Below are 23,596 nucleotides of genomic sequence, written 5' to 3'. Positions count from 1 at the left end.
ACCTCAGTTTTGCCTGGCTTAAGTCTTAGGCAGGGCTCACTCATCCATGAGCTGATGTTTTCCATGCAGTTGCAGACTTTTGCAGCTGTCAGGGAATAGTTGCCTGACACTGATTAATGATTTAGGTGTCATTGGCATTCAACACCACTGCAGACCCAAACTCTCTGATCAGTTTGATTAGAGGGGTGATGTAAATATTAAACAGCATGAGACTAAGGGATGCACCTTGAGGGACGCCACATGGGAGAAAGAAGGATTTTGGCACAAAGCTGTTTATGGGTTATTGCTGCTCTCGGTGAGGAGGGAGACTAGAAGGCAGAGAGCAGTATCTCTGATGCCCAGGTGGTGCAGGCGGCTTATGAGGATCCTATATCTGATGGTATCAAAAACTGCAGAGAGGTCCAAAAGAATCAATGCAGCATTGTCATCACGATCTATGAATGTGCTTATGATTTCTGCTGCCATTTGTAAGGACTGTTTTGGTGCTGTGCTGTTTGTGAAAACCGAAGTGTGCTGTTATCTAGTAAAATATTTTTGTCAATGAAGTCTGATAGCTGAAGGTTTAGTGATTGTGGCAATGATTTTAGCTGGGAGGGATAAGCGTGAGATAGGGCAATAGTTGTTGGGATTGAAGGAGGGAACTGTGCTTTTTTTAACAAAGGCAGAATAGAAACCATTTTCCAGATTTTGAGAAATATCCCAGTGTGGATTATTTCATTTGGAATGGGAGTGAGGTGAGCAGTGATCACTTCTGTTATCTGCTAAAGACATTTGGGGGGGGGGGCAGGGGTCATCAGGTGAGCCTGATTTGGTATTAAGAAGCAGTTGGAGAACTTGTTCAGGTGAGAGTGGGGAGAAGATATTGAAAAGACATTGGTTTTCATTCTGTTGACATTGACTTGCGACCCTGGTTGGGCTTGACGTCCCAGAGGGAAAGCCAAAAAAACACTTAACACTTTCGATTGGAAAGTTAAAGCAAGTTTATCGCAGAAGGTTTGATTAACATTGGAGTTATCCAATACGTGTAGTAATTCATTAGTGGAGTTTTTGGCTGATTCTATTTTTTTCTGTGAAATGGTTTGAGTTTTCTTCTAGAATCATGGTTTTATATTTAGAGAGACCCTTTCTGTTTACCTAATTGTCCATGTCTAGATCGTACAGCATCCATTTTTTTTCTGAATTTCAACACTTCATTTTGGGTTTAAAGTTTGCTCAAGTACCAAGGTTCATATGGCACTCTTCTATTGTTTGAGTGTTTACAAGTTGGAGCTAGGAGGGTGATGGCATGACTTAGCCATGTATGGTAATAAGCAGCCATATTGTCTGGATTCGTTCCTGCAGGTGCAAAAAAGGATGGTAGGATATTATTAAGTTTTTCTGGGATTATTTTGTGCCAGGGTCTAACAGATTACTGCAAGGGAGGAGGAGCAGTAAAACTAGGACCTCCGATGAATGTAATATATTAGGGCTAAATGTTCAGGCCATGCAAGGGGGAGAACCTTACGGAAGAAGAGAGATAGGTTGTCACTCTACCATTGATCATATCCTCTCATCGAATAGTCATGCTCATAGACTGACATCATTTTCCGTGGATGATAACTCTTTGAGCGATTATTATCCTTTGTGCCTCTCAGTGTTGATTCCATCTAGTAAAATACATAGGCAAGCTGTAACAGACCAGGTTGTAACTGACATCAATATAAACAAACTTAATGGCTACAGCTTGCGATGGTCGAAAGTGGACCCCGTGGCCACGACTAAAAAAGTGGTATGTAAGTGCAGTGCAGCCATCAACACATATCTAGACGCGCCAGTAACTCCTTCTGGTATCATCTTGTCCTTTAATTTAATAGCTGAGGCTGTTAGGGACTCACTACTTGTCCCAAAGAACAACAAAAGAAATGCCTGTGGATGGTTTGACTCAAAATGCTTGCGTGCATATTCTAACCTGAAAAGAGAATTACATAAGTTCCCCAAAAAATATCGAAGATATTAGGAGTGCAAGGGAGGAATATAGAACAGCTCTTAGGCAACGTAAAGTCTCAGTGAGAAATGAGACATAGGAATCCCTCCATGAGGCATCCCTAAGGGGTGACAGTGCAGCTTTTTGGAGGGTAATAAAGACCCCTTTCCTGAATTCGGGCGAAGGGCCATCTATAGAGGCCGCCATAGCTGAGCACCAGTGGATTGACTACTTCTCGAGGGTGTACAGTGCTGATGGAAACACTATCTCCACCCCCGATAGAATGTCTTGGGAAAATGCTAATAACCCTGAACATATGTACCACAAGCTTAGGTAACTCGTGCGCTTGACGCAAGTCAAGGGGGAAAGGCCCCGGGTCCGGATGGGGTCCCCATAGATCTTTTTAAATCCAACAACGAACTATGGGGCCCAAACATTACCCAGGTCTTGAGCGCCAGCTGCCTTGCCCCCTTTCCTTCCACATGGGTGGAATCCACTATCGTCCCGATTTTTAAGAAAGGTGACTGCTAATACCCAAAGTGCTATAGACCCATTTCTTTATTGGTTGCTCTGACCAAAGTAGCTGGACACATAACACTGGAACGAATAGGTGACTAGGCTGAGGAAAACACTATTCTGGCTGATATACAAAATGGTTGCAGGCAGGTCTGGGAACAGTGGAGCAGAGTCTAAACGCATCTATTTTAATGGGAAAGTGCATGAGAGCGAAACAAGGCAGTCTGTTCTTGCCATATGTCGAAATTACTGCTGCCTTTGACTCTGTGAGACATGAGGATTTATGGGCTATCCTTGAACAGCTAGGGGTTGACATACACATATTCCACTTCCTCAGACGCCTCTATTGCGATGCTAAGGCGCAAGTTCGTTTTGGCCCAGGTGGAGAACGTACAGCTCCCTTTCCCATCAGGAAAGGAGTCAGGCAACGATGTGTCCTGGCTCCTTTCCTTTTTAACCTTTATATCAACGGTTTGAGTAAAGCATTAACTAAGGATAACTATAACTTTCCACAAATAGCTGGGTGACCCATTCCTGCCCTTCTGTTTGCAGACAATGCAGTTTTAATGTCACGCTTGAAAAGAGGTTTGCAACGAGTTTTAAATAGATTTATTAAGTTTATGGGACACTTGGATGTCAAGGTGAACACTTCTAAATCTTACATCATGAGATGTGGGCCCGGGCGTCACATATGCAGGGACATGTTCTTGGAAGGCAAGAAAATAGAGCACACTACCACCTTTGCCTACCTAGGAATATTGTTTGAGCACACTGATTCTTGGAAACAAGCCATTACTGCAAAAAAAACATAATGGCTAGAACTACGTGGTCCCTAGTAAATTTTGCCAGGAAATTAGGGAGAAGACCGCCACGGGAACTCCTACAGATTTATAGAGCGAAGTGTGTCTCTGCAGCTACCTACGGAGCGGGAGTATGGGGCTTTGGGGAGACTCAATCACTTCAAATGGTGGAAAATATATTTTTAGATATATTTTAGCTGTCCCCAGCAGTATCTCTGCATATGTTTGTCACTCAGAGCTCGGGCTGCCTTTTATTTCAGACCTGATAAAAATGGAGCCTGTTCTTTTTTGGCACAAAATTTGGTTGAAACCGAGACCAAGCTAAATCAGGATGTTTTAGCAGATAGTTTAAGGCTTGAAGGAGCACTCCTGATCACATGACTGAGGTTTATTAGAAATGGTATGTCTGACCTTGGCCATTTGGAATATTACAATAACCCGAGCTCAATGCAATCGATCAGCAGAAAGGAAGTAAAAAAACAGGACCTACTTCGCTTGGACTCAATTAGATTGGCTAGCGAGAGCTCAAAACCCACTGTGCAATATAACCAACTGATTTTAACTTCTTTTAACATTCAGTCCTATTTATTAATTATACCTGGTGGCTACGACAGATTTTTATTAACCCGTTTTAGATGTAACATCTTCCACAGGCTAGTGAGCTTCCCAGGAATGAACGATTGGTCGCGAACTCTAGCATTATGCCCGTGCGACAAATGTTTGGATCAATCGTCAATCCATGTTCTGTTATTTTGTACGTTTTACAGCAACCTGAGGAAACTTTGGATTGTCCCGATTTTAAAGGAGCTGGGCCTGAGACAATGTCGTCCTGCATTACTGGTGCTGCAGCTCCTGGACGATGTACATAGAGCCTGGCGGATTGGCATGTTTGTAAAGAAAGTCCTTAGCCACAGGAAATGCATCACTTTGTAACCTTGGAGACTATCTGTATATTGATGTTATTATTGTAATCATGTTTAGCTCTCACTATTTTATCATTTTAATGGACATATTGTTTATATGTACTTTTATGATTGTCTCAAAAAGCAATCGAATAAAGTCTCTTTGATTGATTGGTCAGTAAAAAAATTCCATCAAGTGTGTGTCCAGCTGCATGGAATGGGCAATTAACTATTGATTTCAATATGTATTTGATATGATTTCATTGTGTATGTATCATATAAATACATATGTTATCGGCACTCAGTAGGATTTTAAAAAATAGCTTATTCAGGAAACATAAAACTGCATCCACGTGTTCCGGCTACGTCCGTAGCCTTGTTCACGATGATAGAGAGCACTGCGTGATTAGTTGTTTAAATGAGTAGTACAATCATCAAAATTGAAAAGGGAGTACAAATAAAGTGACTGTGCAGAGATTTCTCTTTCAGCACCATCTTTGAGCATTTTATTTAAATGACATTTAATTTAATTTTCTCATTTCATTTCTCATTTCAACATAAAACGTATATAAAAGTGTGAGTTGTTGATACATTCTACTTCATATATGTTTAATGTAAGACTTCCTCCTTTTACTTATAGTAATTTGGAGTCCTGATTAGTTTCCATTGCCCATAATAAAATACTGGTGTATCGCTTTTTCTTGGCCAGTAGCTGAATTATATGGATGAATTGTACCTATTTTTTATTTAATAAGGAAACAAAAGACTATCCTAAAGTGACAGTTTTGTGAACTTTTGTTCGCCCGCCACCCTAGAAGTGCTGGGACCGGCCGCCAGTGGTGCAGGGGTCCTGCACCGGTGATTAGGATGCCACCGCCATTGTGGCAGTGGCATCCTCCATTCCCAGAATTGTGGCAGGTGGTGCTCACAGCACCGCCCACCACAATGCCGGGAATGCACTGTGTGCATTGTCATGCAGAAGTTGACAGGCACCGCGAGGTGCCTGCCACCATGTCCATGACAATTTAGGGGGGTACCATAGGTACCCCACATGTGGGGCCCAGGGAATTGGGGGGTGGGGGTGCACAACAGGCCCCCATAAGCAAAATCTGCATGCCTTTCTGTGTCAGCAATGCCACTAAGGAAAGACTGCTTTTATCTCCCATGCTAATATGGATGGTGGTGTCCAGCAGACACCGCCACCATATATAGCCCCTTTTCTGCTCAGTCAACTTATCGACCGGCGGAAAACCAGTGGACTGCATTTCTGTCCGCTGGGGTCCCCCCACCATACTAATATGGCGGGAGGAAATGGGTGGTGGGCGGGGTAGGATGTAGGGCATATCGCCACCGCCATGCCGGCGGTGGTGATCCGCTCTGCATCCTAATGGACCCCAAAGTATTCTTCTTATATACATGGGCTTCATAGGATCCTTTCCAGATTTCATTCATAATTCAAGATCACCAAACTATCTTGCAACTCCATAGCTGCCTTTATATACCTAAATATATAAAGAAATGCAAAAAATATGTTTTTCATATTACATATACCTGTGACGTCTAAGTATGCAGGCATCTCAGTTCTAGTATATATTGTCATTACAACTTTTTATTCTATACTAACAATATTGAAAGCCTACTAAACTCTATTCTAATACAATTTGCATAATAGTTTTCAGTTTTCTGTATTATAAAATGAACAATTATTGTTTATAGGGGTTGTGAGACATCCACGGGGCTACCTATATTTATTTGGTGATAAAGTGTCTATATGCATCCCGTAAAAAAAGAAAATTTTAATCTATAAATGTAAACTTGAAAACATGGTTATCTTTTTATGAAGAGAATACTCAAGAGTAGGACTAATATAGGCAGGTATACAGCTCTTCATCCATGTTGAAGCCATTAGGTTCTTTCTTTCCAATTCCACAATATAGTATGTTTGCAGTTTCCTAAGTTCCCTTTCCCTATCCCCTCCTCCCTTATTTTGGAGGATTTGGGCAATACAACTGTGTTGTAAATAGAATTAAGTATGCAGCAGGACACGTCTTCTGGTAGTTAGGTAGTATTTATTAAGTTACTAAGAATAAGTTAAGAAGTTAAGACACAGAGCAGTAGTGCCCCACAGCTGACCAGACCAACTGCCAGTTGTAGGAAGCTAAGAAGCAATGTAAGAATGTACAACAAACTGTATCTCAGGTGTGCTGGATTACTAATGTGACTTTTTTTAAAATGTTGTGCAATTGGATGATTACGATGATTGTTTATGATAGCATTCTTTTGTGTGATGGTAATGTAGTACTCCCGACATATAATTTGTCACACGAGCATTTTAGAATGTATACAACATAACTGGATTTATATGGAATGTTCCTGTTACTCATAGGGTCTTGTTAAAATCTGTGGTTATTGTCATCAAATTTTCCTCATTTTTACACGCCTTGCATTTGCTGATCCCATCCCTAGGTGTCAGCCATGTTCTCCCTTTATTATGTGAAGTAAAATTACTGCTCACCAGATTGTCTCTTAGTGATTTTACCTTTCTGTAAGTCATCTGAGATTTTTTAGAAACTAGAGAGCCTATGATGGAATCCTGTTTCACCAAATGCCAATGTCTACACAAATGTTCCTGAACTTTGGCGTGTTCTCCTATACATGGTGATAAATCTATGGGGGGTTTTCTCTGTAGATCTTTTTTTCTTGTTAGTATTCAATGGTTTAAACTGCGTTAATTCTCTATTCATAGTTTGAGCTTTTTTAGATGCTGTGTTCAATATAGTGCTAGGGTATCCTCTCTGGATGAAATGATCTTTCATTTCCTGTTCTATTTTACTGTATTCCTCAGCTGCAATACATGCTCTCCTAGCTCGATAAAATTCTCCAAAGGGAATACTTTTTATCAGAGGTGTGGGATGAGAATTACATGCATTGAGAATGTTATTCCCTGCTGTAGGTTTTCTAAATATAGTTGTCTCCAGTTTGCCTTCCTGAGCCCTCACTTTGATATCCAGGAATAGATATAATAATTAATATTATGTAAAATAAGTATTTCTATTAATTATACCATATAAAGATTCATAGTAATAAATAGGAAATATATAAAAAAATATTATATACAAATATTTTTATTTATTTAACTATATACAAATATATATGTAGATATATATAAATAAAAACACATATATGTGTTTGTATATGTATATATTTATGTATAGTATTAAATATTAGTGACATATGTTAATGTGCATTATATAGAACGTATGCATTAAAATATTTAACATTTACAGCTTTAAGCATTTGATTAAAAATGAATATTTTTGTTTTTTTTAAAAAAATATTATTAATGCCAACAATAGTTTTTTATGATATTTTTTTACTTACCGTTATAAGTATAGGAGCACGAAAATGTGGTTAACATTATTATTGACACAATATATTATTGACACGATATTGTGTTAGTGATCTATGGGCAGCCAGCTGCCAATATTACCTTAAGAATAGTAGCTAATTACAAAGTCGAGAGACAAAAATGCTATATGAAATCTACATATTCCTGGTACTCACTGCAGTTTGTGACAATTCCCCAAGACAGAAGAGATCATAGATAGAATTGAGGAGAATGCTGTCCCCAAATAAGTGGAACAGTATTCACCAAAGGGCAAAGGTGTCCCCCACAAATGCAGCCTTCAAAGAGACCTGTATGAAAATAGCACTTACTTGGTACGATACCTCAGAGATATTTTATGAATGTGAAAACTCTGGGTCCAAAGAATACTGGCAAAGATGCGAAGGGAAAGACACACTTCTACACCTTCGTTATCATTGCCCTAAACTCACAAAATACTAAGCAAGATACCAGCTCACAGAGCATTGTTAGTGTCATATGCTGATGACAGGCCGTCCAGGTCTTTCCTCAAATTCCATCCAAATCTCTTCCCAATTAAAATGTTGTCTTAGGGGAGATACAGATTGTATATCTAGCAGTTGGTTAACGCTTAATGATGAAAAAACAGATGTTCTAGTATTAGGCAATAATAGTCCTAGGTGGCTGGAACTTTCATAGCCAGACCATCTGAGTGATCACCCAAAGCCAGCCCAAGCAGTAAAAAGCTTGGGAGTATGGATTGATGACAAGTGTACAATGGCTACTCAAGTAAAAGAAACAGGCAGGCTCATGCTTTCCATTGTGCAATATTTACGAACATTCTTGCAGATGTTACCTTTTGCCACTAGAAGAATAGTGATGCAGAGCCTGATAAACTCTCGTCTTGATTATGGCAACTCATTGTGCCTTTAGAGCCCTAAATACATGATCAAAAGGCTCCAATTGGTACAAAAAGTTGCTACAAGAATCCTTCAGAAACTACCAAAGCATCATTCAGCCACAACAGCTCTAGCTACCATGCATTGGCTACCAGTTCAAAAATGAATTCCTTTTAAGGCACTCTATAATTCGCACCGCTCCATCCATGAAATAAGTCCACCTATCATTCTTTCTCTGCTCACCCCCAATGCCCGAGGAGGAGCCCTTCATTCTAGAAACCAATGATTCCTGCTTGTGCCCAAGATCAAAAGAGCAAAAAGTGAAGGCCTCTCCTTTGCATTTCTCAGCCCAGGGTATTTAATGCTATTCTGGCTTTCCTTAGAAATCAGTAGTCGTAAGCTTGCTTTAGGAAAATGCTGAAGACTCACCTATTCTAATGTGATTGAGGAAATGCTCAGTTCAATTGAGTAGAAGAGTTGTGTCATGTAGAGCTGGGAGGCCTGTTGGAAGGAAACAATTGGAAACACGATGGGGGGCACTCCTATCACTACTTTAAATGGAATTTAGAGAAATGGCCTTCCCCAAATACCTCCCTAAGAATGTTTGGCCAGTCTACAGAGATAAATCTGAATGAATAGTAGGACGACACTGGATGGCATAGGGAACACCTCCTGTCAATGAGGGTGGCAGCTCCTCGTAATCATTAAATACCAGTTCCAGTAACTTGTGTGTATCCAACCATTACCAAGAGAGAGATGGCAGGGAGGAGGAGGCAGAAAGACTCCTTATATTTCTGGAACTGGTTTAGCAAACCTGTTTGAGGGTTAATGGTAAACCCGTGTGAAATTTCCTTACTGCAGTCATAATGTCTCCTAATTTCTGGTATTTTGTCTTGCAAATTTGAAGTATAATGCAAGGTATTTTATCATGTCTGTCACGTTAACAAGATTTTGTTCATATTGTAAAACAATTGCAGGAACACAGGATCAATACTAGGAGGCTTTACCAATGGCCAGTAGCTATTGTTTTTAATATCACACACTGGAAATCAACTCGAAATTAATTTCATTGATGGCATTTAAAAAGATTAACAAGGGAGCACTGCAAATTAAATGACATTTCAGTGTGTTTGCAACTTAATTTCTTACAAAGCCGCAACAAGGGAAAACCCCCAAATAAATGTATAATGCCATTGGTATGCACATGAAGAAGCAACTCTAAAGAGTCGACCAAACAGGAAAAATTATACTGAAGCCATGCCTAAAAATTACGATGGTTGCAGCATTGACCTCCCCATTTGAAAATTACAGTTTAGAATCTGGAACACCAATGAGATTTGTTTGTTAAGGTAATAGGAAACATTGGGTCTCAGTACAGGGGGTTTCTTAGGGAGGGTATGTGAGTTGAAAACTCAGTGCTCAAATAAAACAGTTAACAACTTTCAATAAATTATAGGCCAGTCAGTATCTTTATAAATGAAACATTATTTCCTGTCCATAAAGCTAAATACTACACAATGAATCACAGATGCATGCACAATTAACAGGTGTCAAGAAACTACACTAAACAGTAGTCTCAACAGTGGAAACAACTTTTCAGAACTTCCCCTAAAGAGGACTTGCAAATAACTGACAAAATACTAGAGCTACAGACTTTGCCAATTGATCACTAGGGCAATGCTAAGCATATATTAAAAAACAAGGCCTGTCGACTTTGACACATATTACTTAAAACAAGACAAACATATTTCTGGTTTGATAACCAATAATCAGCAACCCCACAGTAATAAAATCATAAGCATTACAACACTGATCAAGTATTCACATACACGAGCTGCAAGCTCCCCCTGCCTGCTCATAATCCAATTTAAACAGATCTTACAGAGTGTGGAAATCCATTGGATGCACTCCTTACACAGCAGAGATCAAAATACTGGCCGTTAGAGAGGGAAAACTGTGGGCCTGAGTCACAAAAGTAAACGTACACATGTGTGTAGGTTTACATTTGTTCATTATTCGCAAAACTCCATTTAATTGTAAGTTTACAAGTGTGGAGATTCCCCAGTTGGGGTGGAGAACTCACACAGATCTTTTTATGTGCGAAGTTCTCTGGCCCAACTGCGGGCTCTCTGCACTTGTGAATTTACTATCACAATGCAGGATTGTGAATACTGAAAAAGTGTACACTTACATAAATGTGTAAGTTGTAGGCCCTGGGAGTTTATATGGGTTACAACCCATTTTGATAATAACCTCTTTAGAAATTTGTGGGTACAGTATTCCTGGTGGCTACCTTTTTGACAGACAATAAGCTGTCCTGTATCCCTAACACCTGGGATTACCAGACGTGAAAATATTGGACCTCGTTTTGCAAGGTGTGGCTCCACCAGTGGCTGCCGGCACGGATCGGGAGTGGCTGGGCAGTGGGCAGTGGAGGGAGAAGGAAGTGGAACGTGAATGTAGTCAAATGTTAAAAATAAAGCACTTAACTTATCACTGGGCCTGCATCTCTGCAATGTCTCTCCTCCATCAGATTCGGGCTGGAACACAAACCAGGAAGCACACCCAGGTTCCTCTGACCAATCACAACACTGCAAAGCAGCATTGTGATTGGTAAGCACCGAGGTTTCCCTAACCAATTACAACACTGTGAGTAGTCTGAGCACCGTGATTCAGCGCTCAGACGGAGACTGAGGGCATGTTCTCCATGTTGACTGTAATGCAGCCTGCGTGGAGAACATGCAAAGTGTTCATGACCCTTTGGCCAGTCCAAGAGGGCCAGCCAAGCATTCATGCGTACTTGGAGTGGGCAAACCACTCCTTCCCTGCCCTTCTCTGAGAGCAGACCAGCCCTACCCACCCTCCCCAAAGCAGCTGGAAACAAAAAAAAGATAATACCAACAAGTTATTATCATTTTATTTTTCCTTTCTTCACACTGCTTAAAAGCAGTGAGGTGTATCTCCTCAGCCTTAGCTGAGGAGCCGCCACTGGGCTCCAAAAGTGCCAAATCCAAAGGCAACACAGGACACGGCCTGAGGGCTGAAACACAGCCCAGCCTCACCGACTCCCCTACATGTGAAACACATTCAACACTCACCCCAGCTTTATGGGATTCTGCTCTGCCCTCTGAAAGCCCAACACTTCACAACTGGACATAAATAATACCCTTTCTCAGATTTATCACCTGTGTAGGGCAAGTGGGAATTCTGAGTGGAAATATTCTCTGAATCAGGAACAAACCATCTGAAAAGAAATACGTAATTCTGGGTCATTATGGTTATTCCCCACTCCAAGTACATTCTCTTATTATGGTCAGTTTTTGATGTGGTAATAGATGCCAGAATCATCATTACAGTGATGCTCGGCTTATGAGTGGGTTGGTGTTTGTGACACTGCACAGACTCCTGTTTGCATTGGGGTCAGAATTATAGGCTAGGTGTTATTTAACACACCCAGTAATCACTGTGTTTGTTAAATATCTCACCCTTCCTTAAAATTCGGCAGTGTAACAAGGCAAAAGTATGGAGTATTTATCATACCATGTGGATTTGGGTTTGGTAAGCATCAAAATCTGCATGTTTCCCCCCAAAAAATCATGCTTAGTGTTATTTATTGCATCCTATAATTAACAAACCCTGCGGTATAGTTATTTGTGAAGTACGATTAGTTGCACCTTGATTCTGACAAACTCGCGTTCACAGCTTAAGTATGTAGTGCTTTACTACATTCCCACTGTAGGTAAAAGCTGCACCAAAATGCAACATTTGCATTGGCTTGACACCGAGAGAAGATTAACTTGTGCTGACCTTGGTTCGGAAAGGTCCCAAATGCAAATATAATTATAATTTGCCCATATTTGCAAGTCTTCCCTTACTTTGAGCTTAGTTTGTATTTATTAGGGTGGGGAGAATATTCTGTTCCCCTCACGGAATTGATGGAATTTTCAGGATTCCGAGTTACTCTTGTAATGTGGGGATCTGGCCAACTTCCTGCTAATTGCTGCGTAGTGGAATTATTTCTTGTGTGCAGCTCCAGATTCGTAAATTGGTGAGCACGAACAAGATTTGCCATTCCGCATGCATGATTTCTAGTCGCTAGGGCATCCGGTGAGATTTTTCTAACGTGGGTGGCCAGTAGGCTGCTGCTCGAGTAGAAAATCCACTCGAGCGGCAGCAAAATCAACTTGAGTGGCTGCACCCTCTGAAGCACTGCGTGGTGATGTTTTTCAGCATAGAACGCTTTACCAGAACTAAACTACAGCACAAGTAGCACTATGTGCCTATATGCCCTCATTGCGGAACTCCTTGGAATGTCACAGAGTTTTTATGTTACTGCAGAATTCCGCAGAGTCTAATGCCACAACTTTTGTCCACCCCTAATATTTATACAAGTCAGTAGCTAATGAGATTTGGGCTTTCACTATCCTGCTGGGCTAAGTTCATTATTCTATCGACTGACAGGTAGACCAAATTTTCCCCTAGACAATATTGCCATTTGGAGGGTATAAAACATGCTCCTGGTAGGGTAAGAGGGTAGAATGTTCACATGCTAATTGCATTCACACTGAATGACAAGCCTGCTCTTCGTAGAGAAACACAAGGAATGCAGCCAGGCGCATGAATCTGTTCACCCAGTTGGCCCTTTCAATGGTTTGGTGACAAGGAAACAGTTTGGTAGTGGAAGTTAGGGCCACCTTAAAACTCTCAGGGAGCTCTTGCTATTGACCACTTGCTGTGCAGGAGGGATGGGTCAAGGATGAAGTGTTGATAGGTCGTCTTTGCATTAGGGTTTCTGGAATCCACTATATTTAAAAACCCCTGCATGAGGAAGGGACTTTGAGAAAAACTGGAACTTGCAGAAGGTATGGACTTAAGGACCCCTTGAGAATGTACCCCAATTTGGAGTAGTAGGGCTCACTTGACTTTTAGTGGCTTGTGCTCTATGTTTCAGTTCAGTTTTAATTCATGTTTATTTGGACTATTGGTCCTCAAACAATACATATATTTGTTAAAAATACATCTAAAAGTACACTTCATTAAATACGCTAAAACACATCTTAAAACACATTCAATTATAAAACCCTCCATTGCCCAAATAAGGATAAATTGTTTTGCTAAAACTCATAAAAAAATTTAGAAAGAAGTGCCTTCCCTTTTTGCATACATTTCCCAATAGCAACAGCAGTATCTAAATGGGTGATTTCAGTCCCCAAAGTTACAACCTGGGCCCTAGTTTTAATCTCATATTTCTTAAATATCGGTTTTAAAAACATAATTCGTATATCAAGAAACTTCTGGAAATCTATTCAAATATGTAGCAAGTCACATGAGGTGCCCAAACTGCAAGTGCATCTTCCCGTGTTATCAATCATTGAGCATTTTACCACATTAGTTATATACCGCGTGTGCACCCCAATTCTTACCCTAAAAACCTCTCTTCGTAATTGACAATCCGGTAACCTATTAATGTGTGGAAATCATTGTTCATTTTTCCATGCAACAGTCATAAAATGCCCTGAGGTTTTAATAACAAGATAATTTTTGTCCTGTGCATTAGGTATTTCCTTCCCCAACGTCCTTCTTATCAATACTAATCGTATAGCTAATGGTGCACAAATTAACCTTCACCATACAACATAGCTTCATCATAATCGCCCAAGTCTCTCTTGCCCATTTTAATTCGCTATTCTGTATTTCATTTTTACACCATTGTGATATTTTGGTGTTCTCGCTTACTACTAGGTTTTGCCAGAAGCGGAGTGGGGCCATACCGGCTAGAATGTCCCATGAAGTCAGTCCTAATTCAAGCCTTACGGCCTGGACCATTGCTGATGAGGGGAGAGTGAATGGATTTTTTAGGTTTTTGCCTTCCTCGACATCCCAGTCCTCTTTTCCGCTCAAGTATAACAGTTCTGCGCCATACAGAAATTGCGGGGGTACCATGGCCGAATAAGCCTTTAGCACTGGTCTATCTGACATAGCGCCATAGGCTTTATTAAGCAATTTCAGGCTGCTAAACAATGCTGAGGTTCTTAATGTTGACGCCTCTAGGTGGGTATACCACTTCATACTTTTTTTAAACCATAAGCCCAAGTATCTATATTCAGTGACCGATTCCACTTTCTCTGTCCCCATCCACCCTGTGAACCCAGCTTTCCTCCGGCCAAAGCTCAAGGTTTTAGTCTTGTCCACAAGCACAATTTTTTTCTTGGAGCAGTAATCCTTAAATATATTCAGTTTCCTTTACAGGCCAACTTCAGTCTAATCCATAATCACCAGATCGTCGGCATAGAGCAAACATGCAATATGTTTACCATCTTGTTTCGGGCTTGCCCCATTGACTTTCTCCAAGGTCAACAGCAAATCTGCAAAGAACAAGGAAAACAGCAGGGGGGGTCAATACACATCACTGCTGCAACCCATTTCCAATCTCAATACTCCCAGATAAACTTCCATCTATATCTAAAATTATCTGGGCCCAGTTCTTAGTATGGAGCATTTGAATCAGATGTAACAGATCTTTTGGGATACTATAACTAGTTAAGGCCTCCTACAACAGCTCGCGGTCCACCAGATCGAAAGCTGTGCAGAAGTCCACAAAACAACAGAATAAGCTTCCCCGCATTTCCGTCTACTTCCACGCTATGGCCCAGAGTGCAAAGCAATGGTCAATTGTGGAGTGATCTGCTTTAAACCCCCCCTGTTCCAGGGGTTTAGTCTGATTTTCCTCCACCCAGTCTTTAGGTAAACCCAGTATGGCTTTCGCAAAGACTTTTTCCCCTATATCTAGGAGATTTATTAACCTATAGTTCTTCTGTAATTTTAGGTCACCCTTCTTATATAATGGTCTCATGATTGCACCCTTCCAGCTTTCTGGTACAATTCTTGTTTCCAAGATCACTTGGAACATCTTTGCAAAAAACTCAGCCCACCATTCAGGTCTAGTTTTTATTATCACTGCCGAAAGGTTATCTGGGCCTGCAGCACAGGTAAGATTCAAACTTGCTATAATTTTCTTTATAAAACTAGAGGTAACATTTTCTTTTATGTCATCCCTCACCTGTGGCCAAACTGGCATCCTTGACTCTTCTTGTATTGGCCATTTCCCACAGATTTTTCCCAGGTAGCCCACCCAGTCATCTTCAGGGACCACACAGTCTAGAGAACCTACTTTTCTACCCACACTTTCTTTGCCTAATATCCAGAATCCTTTGACATCCCTATTTTCAATTACCTCCAACATATTTGCCCAGCACTTATCTTTATAAGATCTTTTTTTGTTCCTAGTTAGTGTTTTATATTTTAACCTTAGTGACTGGAGCGACTGAGATAATTCCACATTAAACCTAACCCTTAATCTTCTCTCCTTCTGTCTGATCTGTGCCTTAGCTATCCGGCATTTATCGTCAAACCAGGTCTTCATATTTTTAATAGCACTAAGGCTCCCAAGCCCTGACTATCTTGACTCAAATTTTTTCTTTAAGGTGTCCACCAGCTTACCTATGGTGAATTCAAACCAGATAATTCAATTTCTGGGTTGAATTTCTTCTACAGGGATAGCCTGCTGGGTTTGCTTTAACTTCTCAATATATTCCTCCGTTATACTAGTTGTCAACCATTTTGGATAATCCACATGTACCTGCAGAAGCCTTTCTCTATTTTCACTTCTGGATAGATGTAGTTCTGCCATCAATTTTAAAATGGTCGCTACCTTTCTTTTTCACCTCCTCAACATGTTTAATTTACCCAAAGCAACAGGCCTGGCAAAACACATATTCAATTGGGCAGAGTTGCTGGCCCCTCAAAAAAGTGTGTCCCGCTGGCCGATCTGACTGCATTCTCCCATTTGCGCATACCATGCCCAGTGAACCCATCAGCTGAGTAAAAGTCACGTCCTGTGGCGAGATTTCTCCTCTTGGGAAGATGGCCACTTCAATATTATACGATTCTAGTAATTCTTTACGCCAACTATCCACACTTCGAGGATCTAATCTATGATTAAAATCACCTAACACCAATAATATATCCTTCTGATACTTTACGCTAACAGACGCTATATACTCTTTCAATTTCCCCAGGTTCACCTTATATTCATGGTCATTTCCCTTCTATATATATATACATTTATAATACATATTCCATCATAGCAGGGATCCGACTTCTGCAGTAGGACCCTACAGCCTAATGCCCAATCCCAGAGTAGTATCACCTTTTCAACCTTCCTAGCTATCTGTGTGTAAATCAGCATTAGTTGCCCCCCAATGGCCTCCCCAAGACTATTTTTCTTTGCTGCTTTGGAGTGTTGAGCGAATCCTTCTGTAACTAGTGTTTCTAGGGTATTCTCACACAGCCAAGTCTCCTGCAGGTGCACATTATCATTACTCTTAATGAATTTATCGAAATTACTCTGAATGGATATTTTCTTGTATCCATTTATATTCTATGATAGGACTGATAGGCTGTGTGACGACCCATGCTCCTAGTTGATTTCACTCAGAAACCCCTCCTCTTTGTACTCCCTAAATTCTGGGGATGCTAAGATGTTAAACGTATTTCCAGCAAATATATCTGTTTCGTATCTTGCAAATTCGTTATCAGTTATAGTTATTGCAAGATCCTCTATCTTATTCTGACTGGAGTTGATTAACCTTCTCAGTCGTAACCCTATTCCAGCATGATTCGTAAGGAAGTGCTATCCCTGGATTTCCTCCCTTCTTACCAATCTAATCCCCTCCTTTTGAAGCTCATTTTTGGCACTTTCCACCGCGTCTTTCACCAAGGCAGAGTAAAAAAGAACCTTGGTCACTTCACCCCCTGTACTACTTGTAACGAATCCTACTTCTCTAAGGTCCTCTGTGCCAATACTGCCGAGACGTACGCATTTTGATGGGGAGTATAGAAGTTGTGATTGGTTTAATGGGATTAATTTCCTAACTTATTTCCTACCTTTACCCTGGCTGGAAGGTTCTAGGAAAACCCATAAGTCGGGGATACATTCTTGCCCTATGCCTTGGGTGCCCCCCATTAATCTAGCTTCCCTTCTTTTTGTTAGAATGTCTCCCTTATCTTTTTCTATATCGACCTTACTACATCTAGGATTTCCAGGTCTCAATTGTGCTGTTATCCTTATTTCTGTACCTTTCCCCTCTTTCCCCTACTTCCCTCTCGCTCTAGGCGCCAGACTACTTTTACTAATCTTTGATCTTTCTAACCTATTCCAGTGTTCTTCTCATTCAGCTAGGGGCTTTACCTTATTCTCATTTAGTCTTTGCGTTTTTTCCCTCTCTTGACCTTCTTATTCCATCCTTTCTCCTTTCCCCCTTCTCACCTTCCTTACATGATGTCTTGTTAGTTGTCTTTTTCTAAGGGCGACCTCCTCTCTCCTTGACCTCGGGAGTCCACTCATATAATATCTCCTTTCACCCCATTTCCTCACAATCATTGGCTGTTGGGATATATATACAGTTGGTTCCTCTTTCTTTAAGTTAGGAGCCCTTAACACCGATTCCTCCTCCTCTTTAAAGACTAGCCCTTCCTGTTCTCCACCAATCAGTCTAACTAATGCCTGTATTAACCCTCTAATTTTTATCAACTCGCCCAACATTGCTTTAGACTGCTTCCCTTGTGTTTTTAAGAGAGCATTATTTAATACAGATACCTCTAGCAGGCCTTGCAGGGATTTTGGAGGATCCACATAACCTCAAGCATCAAAGTACTCAACGTTCCTGTGACCTCCAGTCCATGCAATGGGGAGTGCAATAATTCGCTCCCTGTCCCAAAGAGCAGTCTGCTGCCGTTTTCTCCTTAGGTTGGGTAATTGTTCCATTTATGTATTTTATACTTAGATCCTTGCTGCTTATCGTTGCATCTTCACCTTCAACCTCAATTTCACGTTCAAGTGACCGCTGGAACATTCTTGACGAAGAAGACAGCTGTGGATTCAAAGAAACCCCAGAGATATTAATATAGTCTGGTTTGGAGAGGCTAAATCAACCTCGCCCATAGACTCAGAGGTTGGGTATAACACAGCACTTGACTCCTTGTTTGTCACATCCTTCCCCTTGAAATGTCTTCCCAGGAAGTCTTTAATCGAGTTAGACACTGATAAGCCCCCCTTTGCTATTTTTGGTTTTGCTGATTGCGATGTTAGCATCAAGGATTGTACATTTCTTGTTGCTTGTTTCTACCTTCCAGTTGGCTCACTCGGCGCCCCCTTTAATTTACCTTCTCCACTCCCTTCACCTGCACCTGCCACTGGAATGTTCATCTCATTCTTTTTCCCCGTTTTTATAGTCTTACGGGTTCTTGCTTTGGCCGGCGCCATCTTTTTAATTTCTTTCTTCGTTACTCACACTCTGGTCTTGAGTCCCCAATCCTATGGCCTGTTTTTTTTAAATACTTCTTCCCTGTCCCAATCCTCAGCTGGGGTTACAAGGCCCCTTTTGCCAATACCAATTCAATAACTTGTATGCTTGTAACGGCCGCCGTCGCTTTTGGGTTAGTTTTAATGTCCTCAATTATTAAAAGAAACAGTTACAACCCTTCCACATTTTAGACTTAACTAGGTCAACTGCTTCTCACTTACCTCTATTCCACGGTTTGCCGCTGTGCACTTCCTCTTCCAGCTCATTCCTACCGTCAGCTAATTGTCAACCCAGGTGCTGTCACCAACCTTAGCTCAGCTGGTGCCAAACAGCGATCCTTCGGGCCCACGTTTTATTTTAAGATTATTAAGTACTGGTGCCGGGTGCCAGGATTCGCTGCCTCAGCTTCTCCGCTAATCACTGGTTTTCCACCCCCCCGGACCACGGCTGCAATTCTCGTCATCCAGCTAGGCACCTTGGGTCCTCAGGTCCTATGTACGGCTCAGCGTTCTGCTCGGCGTTCAGCAAGAGCATGTGCAGGTACAGGATCCACGGGATTGACTGGTGCGCGCATGCACAAGCACACAAACATGCGCCTGAGACGCAGTACGTCAAGCGTCAAGCGTCCGGCGTCTGATGCCTCTGATACGGCTTCCTGGGGCGAGAGCAGGTACGACTGTGCGCACTGTAACCGGGAACATTGTTTCTAGGGTCAGTGGCACAGTTCTCCCCACTTTCTCTGGGACAACAGGAGAGGATTTACTTGTTGAGGTCCATGTAAGACCTGGGGACTGCAGGTAGTGATTGTAAATTGGTTTGAGAGCAACAGGGTGCTACTAAGGAAAACAATGGGCCAAGGAGATTACCAGGATTCCAGACAGACAAGCTGGTTCTGGGTGCTCAAATGGAGCCTTGATCAGCAGGCAGTGAGGAGCTAAGAGAAAGAAGGCAGGACCTGAGTGCTCCCTCATCAGAGGGAGAGCAGTTAAAAACCAGCTCAATCTGAATATCTAAAGGTTTTAGAGGCCCGGGGCATGTAATTAACACCCTTGCAGTATGCCGCTAGGAGCAAATTGCAATATCCATCATCAAAATTACATACCAGTTAAGGGAATACTGTGTTGTTTTGCTCCCTTACTTTCTGACCTGCTGGTGGGTCCCACTGCTCTGGGTAGGTAGAAAAAGGAAGTGTCATGTCCTACCGTTACAGAAGTAACTTCCCGGGCAGGGCTAGGGCACTACTGGGCTATTAATCAAGGAGATACGTGGTGATCCTCCTTGCCCCTTTTACACACTCGGTGAGGGCCAGTGAAGGAACTAGTGATCGGTCACACCACTGGGACAGAAGCCTCTGGTTCTTTTAATGGCAAACCATGAGGCGGGAGTCTCTTTTGGACCAGCAGAAATGGTATGTGCTCTCGGGCACAAGAGAGGGAGAGTGAGAAGCCAGTTTTCCAGGCATGGTGGGAAAGTGAGTGGGGTAGGCTCCTTGACCAGATATAAGAGCTGTGTAGGGGAGCAGGAGCGAGCAGATACTATGGGTGTGTAGATGCAGTGACCTATGTTTCTAGATCCAGGGCTGCTTCGACAGTATTAACAGAGAATTGCTGCACATATGGTGGAATGGTAATGAAGATGGTACAATCATGCAAGGTTTTCAATACTGATCGCATATTGTTTTGAGTTTTTATTTTGTTTTAGTTATGGTGACACTCTGAAAATGGCAGTAGGCATAACTTTTATTCCCTGAATCACTATACTGTGTTGGGCACAAGGGGCAGGGAGTACCATGGTTCTAGGGACCAGTGTTTTCTGGTGCCACACTGATAAAGGTGCCTTCAAGCAGGGGTACATGGTATACTTCAGGGTTTATCTAGTTTATGGGATCTTTCTTTAGTATTCACTTCCTGTTGGTTTTGAAGCCCTTAAGAGAGAGTTACCAGAGGCATTTCCACCTGCCATTCTGTATATATTTGTAAATTTTCACAGCTTATTTAGTAATATGTATAATCAAATATTTTTACCTTTCCATTCTTCACATATGTATACTTTTTTTTATTCTACATAACTTACCTGCTAAAAGTGTTAGTCAAGTTTGGACAATATATTTTACAAAAATGTATTTAATTTCTTCAACAGTACCGCATAATGAGAGCTGACTTTATGTCTTTTCGTACCACAGTTTGTTGTTTATTATTTCCCGGATCCTAAAAGGTTCCTTAAACTTAAGGCAAATAATTAGAGAACGAAACCTACCTCTTGTTTCAGGTCTTAGCAAACAGACCTTAATAGTAATGGAGCAAAATATTCTCATCCACAAAACATGATGGTAAGAACTTTCTATGGTGGGATCTTGCATAATGTATTTCAAAACGATTTGTGAAGCTGATTTAAGTAGAACTATCTTCATGATGACAGGGTGTTCTATGAGTACAATTCAATGGGCCAATTAGCATTTGTTTCAGTCTGTGGCCTTAAATCTGAAGCCCCTTTAAAGCCTTCCTACTTCCTAAATTTAAGAATGAGTGGAAGACATGGTTGTTTAGACATCATTTAACGTTGTCCTTTTTTGATTTCCTTTTTGTTGTAGTGTCCTTTGGGGCCTGCGGTGGTTTTTAGCACCAAGATACCCCTTTTGGGTAGACACACTGCTTTACAAAACTACCTAAACTAAACTATGCGAAAAATATTCAGAATGTCTCCCAACCAAACGAATTTCGTAGCGCTCCCTGCATCGCAAACTACGATGCAGGACGCGCTACGAAATTTGTTTTATTAATGAAATTGTTTACTTACCTCCAATTATCCATATTCCGATTTTTAGCACCCCCCACCCTGCCCCTCCCCCTCCCTGCCTTTCTGCCCCACCGGAACTCCCTCCACGGGCCGCGGCTGAAGACCTCTACCCCTTTATTTGTATTCTCAAATGGAAGTTTTTTTTACTAGAAAATATGTCCATTATAGGGACAGGTGCTCATTTTAAAAATGATTTCAGTTTGGGAAAATCAAGGAAACCAGGTATAGTCATCTGAATAACTGCCGTTTGATTTATTTTCAATAAATGTTTTGCGAATGATATTGAAAATCAATTGTTTGCGACCACAGTCGATTTGTACTTGAGCGCTATAGTTTGACAAGGTTCAGTGTGGCCAGTCGCAAATTTTTGGTATCACCATGTCAGACATCTCAAGTGAAAAAAGAATGAGGAAATCATGAAGATAATAGCAATAGTGACACATTAGGTGACCCTGGTGTACGTTTTGTCCCAAACAATAATTAAGCTTTTATACTTTCTGCCATTGTGTCGCCTTTGACTTAATATAGTCCCTTTATAGAAATGCCACTTCCCTAACTCTATCTTATTGTTACAGAGTTTTACATTAAGGCATGTCAACAGCAACCAGTGTCTCGACGAGCCCTCGGAAGATGAGAAAATGGCGCCCACAATAAAGGAATGCAGTGGAAGCCGATCACAGCAATGGCTGCTCCGAAACATGACCTTGGGTATCTAGAGCTAAAACTGACGTGGGTTTTTGCCACTGGTGTGACGCTCGCAGCACTTGACTCGAATGAATGTACACGACGTTACTGTTGATTTTACTCTGCCAAACAAGAGCTGTCCTTCCGCGTGGCAGCTGTGAAGATACAAAGTGGTGCTGATGATAAGTTCGCTCCCATGCCATTTAAGCATATGCCTAAAATATGGATATTTATTCATAAGAAGCACATTGGAATAGAAATAGCATATCACATGCTGTTTTAATTATCATTACCACTATCGCCAACGCTGTTATGAACACTGGATGGATTTGATAAATACTGTCTGAAAGGAACCGAATGTCATCTACTTTGCTTTTTCTGTCACAGACCTGCTGCTTGAAGGCGGCGGAACAGAAAATTCATTATGCAAAAAGATTACATTACGACATAATTCATATCAATTCTTATATGAGTGAATGCGAATATTTTTGCTCGTCCCTTCGTGAGGTGTTGATGGGACTAATTGCTCTCGAAAGTCTAGTGGTATTTGCTGAACTTTATCGCTGGTTTACGAGTGATTCCAATGTATATAATGGGTGTTTCGTTTTGTGTAGCGACACATGTGGTTGTGATGTGTGTTGATAATGTAAGTATTTGTACATGCAGAACAAACTGACTATGAAAGATGCGTTTAGATACTGAAATGATAAAACTAATAGTAATGCTATGCATTGATACAATAGTTTCCAGTAGGGAAATCTGGTTTTCTATTGGAATATTTCAGCCATTACAACAATGTGTTATTCAAGTCTCTGATTTATCAATTGTATTTTTACTGTGCTTACCAATAATAACAATTTTTAAGTACATCCCGGACACAACAATTACACAATGCACATTTCTTCCCGGATGAGCTGATCTGTTTTCTTTAACACGCTATACTATTATTTTATTTTTTTGTACTGAATAATCTGCTGTCAAAAAAATCCCGTAAGAACATATCTGCTGCAATTAACTGTAATGTGTGATATGACATATACCGAAATCGGAAACTGTCTCTCACTATCAATGTATGTATATATCTTCTAATGAGAAACCTATCTTTATTGTACATGAATCCCACCTTTTGTCATATAGTTCATTATAATAAAAGATTTGCAATAAAAAAATCATACTTTTTAGTAAAACTATACAAGATATTGAAAAAAATCTTCCCTCAAAGCACCATTGCTATATTTCTATGGCGAGAAATGCATTTCTAAATTCTGTAATGAATAGTGTAAACACTTTTTTTTAAAAATTGTGGTT

General features: G+C 40.9%; 1 protein-coding gene across 1 annotated transcript in view; it reads left to right on the top strand.

The window, feature by feature from the left end:
* The window catches only part of GALNT13 (polypeptide N-acetylgalactosaminyltransferase 13), a 1,171,447-nt gene extending 1,149,000 nt beyond the window's left edge, over positions 1-22,447 (top strand). The window contains exon 11 of the mRNA XM_086956679.1: positions 22,180-22,447. Within this exon, the coding sequence (XP_086812805.1) occupies positions 22,180-22,320 (141 nt within the window). The 3' untranslated portion in view covers positions 22,321-22,447. The remainder of the gene's footprint in view (positions 1-22,179) is intronic.
* The last annotated feature ends 1,149 nt before the right edge of the window (positions 22,448-23,596 follow it).

The sequence above is a fragment of the Lissotriton vulgaris genome, chromosome 2_1, assembly GCF_964263255.1.
Source record: "Lissotriton vulgaris chromosome 2_1, aLisVul1.2, whole genome shotgun sequence".
NCBI classification, from domain to species: Eukaryota; Metazoa; Chordata; class Amphibia; order Caudata; family Salamandridae; genus Lissotriton; species Lissotriton vulgaris.
Note: the sequence above shows the minus strand (reverse complement) of the source record. Positions and strands in the feature narration are given on the sequence as shown.